At 42.2% G+C, this 10938-nt stretch overlaps 1 protein-coding gene across 1 annotated transcript; it reads right to left on the bottom strand.

Moving 5' to 3' along the window:
• Positions 1 to 2978: 2978 nt before the first annotated feature.
• Positions 2979 to 10851, bottom strand: LOC119191792 (ubiquitin carboxyl-terminal hydrolase 34-like). Its single transcript, XM_037445658.1, has 14 exons — positions 10657 to 10851; positions 10387 to 10551; positions 7736 to 7969; positions 7334 to 7468; positions 6941 to 7131; positions 6449 to 6646; positions 6113 to 6306; positions 5806 to 5921; positions 5473 to 5725; positions 5145 to 5285; positions 4438 to 4577; positions 4049 to 4183; positions 3596 to 3842; positions 2979 to 3211 (listed from the first exon to the last, which is right to left on the bottom strand). Exons 1-14 carry the CDS (start codon positions 10843 to 10845, stop codon positions 2979 to 2981), a joined length of 2571 nt encoding a protein of 856 aa, XP_037301555.1. The 5' UTR covers positions 10846 to 10851.
• Between the last annotated feature and the right edge of the window lie 87 nt (positions 10852 to 10938).

The following is a 10938-nucleotide window of genomic DNA, read 5'->3' as shown; positions in this document are numbered from 1 at the left end:
GAGAAAGATAAGGTTTACACATTCGAAAATAATTTGTACACCAATAAAGATACGGTTGACGAGTTAGCTTTTCAGAAAAAGTATACAGTATAAAATACATTTAACATATAAAAAAAATACTTTCTGCAGATCAAAATATAAACGTCCAAAAATATACATGGTTGCAGCTGCACTAAACAAAAAATCTTGACTGAATAACGCTGATGCACGCTGTATATTGCAGTTATTGAATGATTAGTTGGTATGAGTAAACCACCGCGCACTGCTTTAAATAAAATTATGGTCATTTCAACGCTTTGGTACCCAAATGAAAAGTGGATGCCTAATGAAGCCACTAATTACGGACTTTCTGAGACTAAAAACAGCAGCAAAGAAGTCTAGTGCAACGGAAGCCTACATACGACTGTCTGTTATTCCACTCAATATTACGAGTTGCATCAAACAATAAAAAGACCTACCGAAAAGTATAGTTTTAAGAAAAAAAATATAAATAAAATATCATGTATGCCATAGATGGATTATAGAATTAGAGTTCGGTTTTATTGCTAACAGGATCTATTGCTCGTATTAATAGAAGTAAAAAAGTTTTAAAGAAACGAATTGTACTTTATCAACGAATAAATAAACGAAAACCAATAATAAATTGAATTTAAGACATAATTATATCACAATTCTCTATAATATATTAAATCTGAAGCTCTACGCACAAACAACTCAACATATATATTTAAAAGAAGAATAAAGTCAGAAATAAATAAGATAGTTTAAAATAAGTGCAACAATAAAAATAGCTACCAAGTAATCAAAAGAAGTAATATTATGTTTTTGCTTACTCAAATGAGGATCTTTGTGACTTAATTTTCAGTTGAATTTCTGTTAGCAACAAAAAAATACTATAATAATCATTCGGTGTTTTGTATATAGCTATATCTTTACTCATATGAAAAGCCAGGCGCAGACTAGTGGACAACCATAAAATAATTGCATTCTTGGACGTAGATGTATTGTTTCCTTATATAAAAGAAATAACATGTGCCCGGTCTCAAAAAATTATGTATCTACAATCCCTCTAGGGCATACTTATCCCCTGTTTTTCAACTAAGGATCCCAATTACTTTCTTTGATTCACAGAGAAAATGGACCAATCAGAAAAAGATTTTTACGTGCTTATAAATGACTTTTTTTAAAGGGTATTCCTCAGCATGGGATCGTTTATTGTAAGCGGACCTTAAAGACCTACTTTCCTCAATCCAGATCAACGAGTAAAGGTAATTCAAGCCTGAATTGATTGTAGTTTTGCAGAAAGGAGCCAACCCACAGCAAAAGAAAATCTAGTAGTTGATATCTGAAATAAATTATTTCTTCACCAAATGGGTTGATATAAATCATAACTGAGGTGTCTTAGAGGATTTTGTCTTTCTCTCCCTTCTCCTTTCTGCTGAACTTACGAATAAAACTTAGTAAAAATATTACTGAAATCTTGATCTTTACTCGTCAAACTGAAGATGTGAAGTGGGCCTGAGCTATATTTAATTTTGTTCAATTTATTTTCGTTATATAAATTTCATTCGCGGTGTGCATACGGCACAAATGTAAAACCTCTATCATCTTTACAACGAATACATTTCCATTCGTGAATGTCTCTACTAAACCCACCGACTGTATCCACAGCGCGAACAAGAGGTATAACAAAATCAATTTCGACCTCCACAAACTTTCAAAAATAAAACACCTAAACATCAGTAAGACGATGCATGTTGGAATGTACACATATCGATGACAAAGGACGAAAACCAATTTATAAGTAACGCGAATTGAACAAAAAATTAAAACTACATGACCAATGACCATGCTTTAGTGAAATTAATGACTGGCACGTCGACTGCTGTGTTAGGGTACGTCCAAATATGGTAAATGCGTCATGATTCTTGAACGCACGGCGCGCGCGCAATTAATTAGCAATTAATGAAACTCGTTCTGCGCATCCGTCTCGCATTCGCGGCGCATTAATCAGGTTTGGACACACCCTTACGCGCACGAGCAGTCGAATGCAATATTATAATAACTTCTTCTACATTGTACGAATTGTTATCGATTTAAATACTTTTGTAACATTTTGTGACGCAAACGCGTGCCTTTTTACTGAGTATAATTATTTGTGAACCGTGCAGAACAAACTGTATTTAAAATTATATAAGAACACACATACTAAAGAGATTGTATGAAAAATATGCAACCACATCTATGAATAAAATACAGTATTAAATATTATCTTAAAAAGATTGTAGATTAAAATAAACTGTTATGAGTTTTACTAAAAGTATTGTGATATTGATACGTTGAAACTTTTCCAGTTTGGAGGTTAATGTAAAAAAATAAAAAACAAAATTATAAGGCTATAAACAAATACTTCACGTCGACGATACGCGCTGTTCAGGGGTTAACAATACACTCTAATACACAGGCCTCACTTATCGGAGTCAAAACCGTAGTGTACCTTCATATGGCTTACTACAATGAATATATGAAAATCACTATTCGTGATTTTGTTACAAATCATCGAATAGTGAGTCTGTCACACGTTACATAATTGAAAATAGGGTAAAGGTATATTTTCGACAACCATTGCAGACTATAACGGAATACGTATGTATATCATATCTATTGAAAAGAAAAGATAAAATGTAAACAAAGAGTACCTTTCTTTTGAACAAATCTTTTGTTCATGTCTGTCAAATACACAGACTACAATGAAGATAATCGCAAAGTAGGCAGATGTTGTTTACATTTTATTTTTTAGTTCCATAAATAAGGTATTTTGATCGTTAGTGGTCACATAAAACGCCATAAATGCATTCCAGAATCCGCTTCGCTGTGGTCATCGAAATCATACCTTAACGTGTTTGGGAGAGGATATTGTGTAATAAAACGTGTACAGACGTCTCTATACTGAGTATAGAGAGTAGCGTGAGCGGGTCCTACCCGTCCGCAGCGTGGTGCTGCGCCGTGTTGAGCAGGGCCTGTATGACGTGCGCGAGGTGCGTGCGGTAGTCGGTGCGCGGCGCCACCTCCTCCTCGGGCTCGTCCTCCGGGGAGGCTACAGCCTCCTCCGCCGCTTCCTCGCCCTCGCTGCCTTCTGGCGTGTGGCACCGCGCCACCTCCGCAACGCATGAGACCGTCTCACCGCCTTCCGGTTCGGAGTTGTCCTCCTCTGCGATCACATATATATAGGTTAGGCGATTAGATTACGATGTATTTATCGGAAGCGCAAGTTATAGATGGTCACGGTTTCACCCATCCTGGTGCACCTCTAGTGTTATCTATCTATGTATTTTAGTGCCAAAGATAGTGGCAATTATACGCGGCTGTAACAAATAACTGATAAACAGATGACAGTAAAATAAAATAAGCAATTTGTCAGGCGATAATTATTCATTGTTCTCGTTGGCGCTGCCAACGCGTTAGCCTTATTAGTTTAATACAGGTTGCAAGAGGATTTATTAAAAAAAAATCTATTATAATAAAAACAATAAAAAACTATTTATAGCTTATGTTAAGAAAGCAGTTGTGGAAGTGATATGCAATGTGTATGTACCGGACACGTGGTGCAGGCGCTGCTGCGCGGCGTGTGCGGCGCGGAGGGCGAGGCGCGCGGCGGAGGGCGAGAGGCGCGAGCGACCCGCCACTAGCGCCAGTGCGCGTGCGCCGCCCAGCAGCGAGCGTAGGGGCGCGCGCGCCGCCGCGCCGCACACCTCCTCCGCCAGCGCCTCCGTCGCGCCCATCGCGCACGCGCTGCCCGCCGCGCCCGCCACGCCAGACACTCCCGGCGCGCCATTACCCATCTGGATATACAGACAACATACACTACTACATAAAACTTTGATTGCACTCAAACAAAATGTGAAAATGAAATACCTATTTTCGGTTTTGAAAGTTGTTACTCTAAAATTCGTAACGAGACACACTGTGCCGTGTCGTATAAATTTTGTATCGTAAAATGTCACAATATCGACTTAACTGGCTCTAAATACTTGAACATAATATATACCTTAGGATAGTAATGTTGCATGAACTCATATATCGCAGGGTCTTCCAGGGACTCCCGCTCGTCGAGTAGAATCGCGTCCATGTATTCGGTAACGACTGTGCATTCCAACAGCATCTCTTCAAGCTTGGAATCAGCCTGAGCATATACATGACGTATGTTAACAACTAAAAATATTCAAAAGTGTCCCAATATTTTACGGGTGTATCGATAACGAATAATCTAAGAAATAGACACTCATCCTTTTTAGATTATGCTCTCAGCATGCACAAAGTTGAATTCCAGATAACTAACAAATTGATTTCAATTTAAATACCCTGCTACTAAACAACTAAGCCGATGGAGCTATTCAGGATTAATATAAAAATTTTAATCAATATTATGAAATTTACCGGCGAATTGGCCACGTCCCGCCAGAATGCGGCGAAGTAGTTGAACCGCAGCGGCACCGCCTCCAGCGCACACAGCGCGGACAGCAGCACGAGCTGCTCCGACATGCAGCGCTGCGTGCGCGCCACGCGGCAACAAGTGTCTGCAACGCGCCACAAACGCAAACTTTAGGCTGCATTAAAAACTGGCTCCACTGACCAACAATTTAATCCTGCTATTAAATATTTTTTTGTATGACACGAATATTTTTTCAGATTTTGATAAACCACGATTACGACTCAAATCGTGACTAGATTGTTGAATCATTCCATATTTTGTAATATTTAATTGATTAAATATAAACGTCGAATACTTACCTGGTTTATTCATTGACGTTATACAAGCTTACTGTAACAGTTGTATTAAGAAGATAACTTGAATGGTTAAAATTTTGACCCATTATTAACTTTTCATTTTCTATACCTCATTTTCACGACTGTCTGTGATAATCACTTCATCGAGATTGAGAGGTTTATTACTGCATTAAATACAAATTATGTATACTTATAACATAATTTGTATGTAACTTCCATATTGCGTATAAATTATTATCAGTGACAATGTGACGCGTTGACTTACCAATAAACTTATGATATGGTCTGTAGGCGGAGCCGAGCGGCTGCGGCGGGTGGTGCGCGTGGTGCGGCGCGTGCGAGCGCGACCCGCACACGTGTGCGCGAGCGCGGCGACGTGCGCGGGCCCGCCGCCGCGCCGCCCGCCCCGCCCGCACCGCCCCGCGCGCCCGCTGCCAGCGGCACTAGCGCGCCCAGCGCCACACTGCCGCCGATCAACACTAGCTCGCGCAGCACACCTACATGCGATACAATGGCTTATCAATCTGAATTTATATTTCAAAACGAAAAAATGACACTTGCTTTAGATATTTTTAAAATTATTTAAATATGAAATAAAAATAGCTCTGCACATAAGCTTGATATTATGAAACTTTCCAACGAGAACAATTAGTAGAAAATATTATTAGTAATGTGATGAATTACCGTATGCGGCGTCGCGCAGGTGGTTGAACCGGTGGTGCAGGTTGAGCATGGCGAGCAGGCGTCGCGCGCACTCGGGCCAGTCCTTGCAGGCGAGCAGCAGCGCGCGCGCCTCCTTGGCGTCCCGGCGCGTGCGCAGCGTGCGGCACAGCGCCCGCGCCCAGCGTAGCGCCGCTGCCAGCTCGGCCCGCACCGCGCCGCCGCCCCCGCCGCCGCCGCCGCCCTCCACGTACACCGCGTGCAGGCTATGCAGTGCCTATCGACAACGATACATCACCATGCAGGGGAGCCAATGCTATATACATGCTAAATGTTTCTAATCATAAATTTACTTACCTCAAAGGTCATCTGTAGCCCGCCGTTGTAAACGACGTACAGCCTGTCGTCTTCGTTTTCTACCAATGTGCAGAAAGCGGATATGAGTGTAGTCCAACAGGTCCTGCCGTTTAATCCTGCATACATATTGAGTAAAACGGATATAAATATTTAGATGAATATGCTGTTTTGCCCATCCCATATGAAACACACGTGTAGTGCAATACTGTTTTGTTCCGGATTATCTGCATTCCGGATTTTGGCTCAATAAGAGGGATAAGTGGTATTGGCAGGTACTTTTTGTGAACGAACGCAAATAAACGATTACCCTGCAGGTACGCCGAGAGAGTGCTCCGCCTGAAAGCGGCTGCCTCCTTGCCGTCAGGCGTCTCACTGCCGCTGCTGGTGCCATTACTGTTGCTATTGCCGGCGCTGCTGCTGTTGCTGTTACTGTTGCTGCTATTCGTACCGTTGCCGTTGCCGTTGTTACTCACTCCACGCGCGGCCAGCACTCTAGCCAATCTGGACATACACCGTTTTGTGTTTAATATGTAAAATAATAGTATTATGCGTATATACTTAATATAATAAATTTAAAACATAACTGACGGCTCTTTGGACACTACTATATATAATTTGGTTTCAATAGGAAAATGTCAGTTACCTGAGCAGCTCGTCAGCAGCTGCGGGATATAGATGCGCATGCGGCGCGATGTTGCGGAAGGCCCAGTGCACGTTCTGGTGCTGCGCGAGCGAGCGCGCGAATGACGCGCTGCGCCGGCAGCACAGCCGCAGCAGCGCGTAGTACGGCGGCAGCATGGCGCGGTTGTACGCCACCACCTCGCCGTCCTCGTGGTCCGCGCTATATTTTACGTTCATTTTATTGTATACGTTCAAATAGAAAATTAATTTTATGGTATATCTAAGGCAAATATTGTGATAATTAAATAAACAAATATAAAAGTATTAAAATCTTACGATCGATATTCCATATCGATATGGAATATCGATTGTAAGAAGATCGTCTGTAATTTTGTTCAATCTCTTAAAAATAGCAACACATATACATTGCTCTATAAGACGGCTTTAAGGGTCAATAATGCGCAATAAACAAGCTTTTGCACACAATGTAGGACATGTTTATTATCAAACTTACAGTATATAATTGAAGGCGATATGTTTGATGAGCCGCGGGTTGGCTAACGCGAGCTGCACGTTCTCGGGGCAGTCGACGGACACGGCGTGCCAGAACGTGAGCAGCGCCTGCTTGTTGGGGTGCACCGCCACCGACGGCTCCGATATCGATGGGTGGTACAGGTCCCACAGGTCGTTGAAGTATTGACCAAACTGTGAGGCAATTGAATTTTGGAGATTTTTCCTTTTTATTCTTTGATAATGAAAGTTATTATTCATTAGTACCATAAGAAACGTGCTTTTATGTAGGATATAAAGTATACTACCATTTTACGGCTTATGAATTATTTTCATTAGTAGATCAGATTTATTTTAACTAAGAGTCATAATATAAGCTTCATATGCTACACCTTACCATTAACTTCTCGACCCGGCTAACGACGCAATACGACATGACGCCGAAGTACGCGGTGAGCTTCATCGTGCCGTGCACTGCGATGTCTGTGTACTTGCGCGCCGCCTTCAGTTTACCCAACAGCATAGTGTATACCTACAAATAATAAGAACATTGTAGAAACTTTAACATCAAATTAGGTCTAAAGTTATTTATAGGCGTATATATTAAACCACATAATATATGACTACCCTTATTTTTTTTTCTCAGGGCCAAAATTTGCCATTAACGGTGCTACAACTACGTGATACTTTCATCTATCTTAAGGTTAATAAGACGCTGAGAGATTATGAAGCAATTAACTTGCGGCCGTCTGAAAATACTGAGGGTAGCTTTTATAATAGTTATAGCGTGTTTATCGACCTGGTGCAGCGTGTGGTGCGCGGTGTCGGGCAGCTTGGCGAGGTGGTGCGGCGAGGCGGGGTGCGGGCGCGCCCGCGCGTAGCCGGCGCGGAAGTGCTGGCTCGGCACCAGCGCCACCAGCAACAGCGCCGCCGCCGCGCGCACGCGCGCCGCGCCCGCCGCCAGCAGCTGGCTCTCCACCCACCGCTCCGCCGTGCGCAACGCCCACGCGTGCGCCGCCTTGTTGCGTGGGACCTGCATCAATATACCTTTAGTGACGATTTTATATTTAAACTAGCTTTTGCCCGCGGCTCCGCCCGCGTTATAAAGTTTTTCAGGCTAAAGTTTTCCGTTATAAAAGTAGTAGTTTCCCGGAAGCCTATGTTCTTCCCAGGGTCTCAAACTGTCTCCATGCCAAATTTCATCTTAATACGTTCGGTAGTTTTTGAGTTTAACACGTTCAGGCAGACAGATGCACCGGGGGACTTTGTTTTATAATATATTTTTTAGAACTTTTTAAGAGGAACAATCCCGTCATACAACATTGTTGCATAACTTTAACCGTTTACGCAGCGCACGCAGCGGAAGCTCTCAAAACTAATAAATTGTCCCCGTTTTTGCAACGTGTTTCATTACTGCTCCGCTCCTATTGGTTATAGCGTGATGATATTATAGCCTATATCACTCCACAAATAAAGGGCTATCCAACACAAAACTAATTTTTCAGTTCAAACTGGTAGTTCCTCAGATTAGCCATTACTGATCCGCTCCTATTGGTCATAGCGTGATGATATATAACTTAGAGCACTCCACAAACAAAGGGCTATTCAACACAAAAAGATTTTTTCAGTTCGAATCGGTAGTTCCTGAGATTAGCCACAACTGCTCCGCTCCTATTGGGTATAGCGTGATGATATATAGCCTATAGCACTTCACGAACAAAGGGCTATCCAACGCAAAAATAATTTTTCAGTTTGGCCCGGTAGTTCCTGAGATTAGCCATTACTGCTCCGCTCCTATTGGGTATAGCGTGATGATATATAGCCTATAGCACTCCACGAACACAGGGCTATCCAACGCAAAAATAATTTTTCAGCTTGGACCGGTAGTTCCTGAGATTAGCCATTACTGCTCCGCTCCTATTGGGTATAGCGTGATGATATATAGCCTATAGCACTCCACGAACACAGGGCTATCCAACGCAAAAAGAATTTTTCAGTTTGGACTGGTAGTTCCTGAGATTAGCGCGTTCAAACAAACAAACAAACAAACAAACAAAAAAACAAACTCTTCAGCTTTATATAATAGTACTAGCTTTTGCCCGCGGCTCCGCCCGCGTTATAAAGTTTTTCAGGCTAAAGTTTTCCGTTATAAAAGTAATAATTTCCCGGGAGCCTATGTTCTTCCCAGGGTCTCAAACTGTCTCCATACCAAATTTCATCTTAATATGTTGGGTAGTTTTTGAGTTTAACACGTTCAGGCAGACAGATGCAGCGGGGGGACTTTTGTTTTATAATATATTTTTTAGAACTTTTTAAGAGGAACGATCCCGTCATTCATCATTGTTGCATAACTTTAACCGTTTACGCAGCGCAGGCAACGCAAGCTCTCAAAACTAATAATTTTCCCCGTATTTGCAACATGTTTCTTTACTGCTCCGCTCCTATTGGTCATAGCGTGATGATATATAGCCTATAGCACTCCACGAACAAAGGGCTATCCAACGCAAAAAGAATTTTTCAGTTTGGACCGGTAGTTCCTGAGATTAGCCATTACTGCTCCGCTCTTATTGGGTATAGCGTGATGATATATACCCTATAACACTTCACGAACAAAGAGCTATCCAACGCAAAAATAATTTTTCAGTTTGGACCGGTAGTTCCTGAGATTATCCATTACTGCTCCGCTCCTTTTGGGTATAGCGTGATGATATATAGCCTATAGCACTCCACGAATAAAGGGCTATCCAACGCAAAAAGAATTATTCAGTTTGGACCGGTAGTTCCTGAGATTAGCCATTACTGCTCCGCTCCTATTAGGTATAGCGTGATGATATATAGTCTATAGCACTCCACGAACAAAGGGCTATCCAACGCAAAAAGAATTTTTCAGTTTGGACCGGTAGTTCCTGAGATTAGCCATTACTGCCCCGCTCCTATTGGGTATAGCGTGATGATATATAGCCTATAGCACTCCACGAACAAAGGGCTATCCAACGCAAAAAGAATTTTTCAGTTTGGACCGGTAGTTCCTGAGATTAGCCATTACTGCCCCGCTCCTATTGGGTATAGCGTGATGATATATAGCCTATAGCACTCCACGAACAAAGGGCTATCCAACGTAAAAAGAATTTTTCGGTTTGGACCGGTAGTTCCTGAGATTAGCGCGTTCAAACAAACAAACAAACAAACAAACAAACTCTTCAGCTTTATATAATAGTATAGATTAAAATTTTCTCTAGTTTAAATATAGAGAATGTGCTGCAAATCAAAGTTTTATAGTAACTATTAGTAGTAGATGGATAACATTTTATTATTGTTAATATTTACCTTATTCTATAGGCTAAACATTCTATAGCATCCAGGAAATAATTAACAAATACAATTCAAACGATCATAACGCGACTCAACAGTAAGAGCTATATTACTATAGCTAGCATGATAGGCCCGTACCTGTAGCGCGAGCCACTCGAGTGCGGCGTGCGGGCACACGTCGGCGACGTCCCACAGGCGCGCGAGCACGAGCTGCGTGAAGCACGGCAGCCCGCCCGACGCGCCACCGCCGCCGCCGCTACCCTCCACCAGCAGCGTTAGCAACTTAAAAAAAGGACTGCAGCTCTGCGAAGCCCACAACAAATTATATGGAAGTGTCAGGGAATGGCTGGTACACAATAAAAACTTCCAATAAACAAGTAAATTAACAAAGTTATTTTAATTACTTACTTCAGCGTGCTTGGCGATCGCCTGGAAGATCATGTTGACGATCTTCTGCGCGAGCGGCTCGTTCCAGCGACACAGCGCGAATATCAACGAGCGCGTCTGCTGCAAGTTTAAACAGTCGCGCGTCTGCTGGTAGATGAAAGGAAACCCCTGCACGGACAAATGTATCATTAAGCATTTTCTTCTTTTCATAACAATGCATCTCTGAACTTATATACCGTGGGTAGGGGGTAAGATGGCGGGTAGATGTCGCTGTATAACGTATCACATTGTTGCCATCAGGTG

Source organism: Manduca sexta, unplaced genomic scaffold (assembly GCF_014839805.1).
Source record: "Manduca sexta isolate Smith_Timp_Sample1 unplaced genomic scaffold, JHU_Msex_v1.0 HiC_scaffold_1922, whole genome shotgun sequence".
Lineage (NCBI taxonomy): Eukaryota > Metazoa > Arthropoda > Insecta > Lepidoptera > Sphingidae > Manduca > Manduca sexta.
This window is presented reverse-complemented; position numbering and strand designations above follow the sequence as displayed.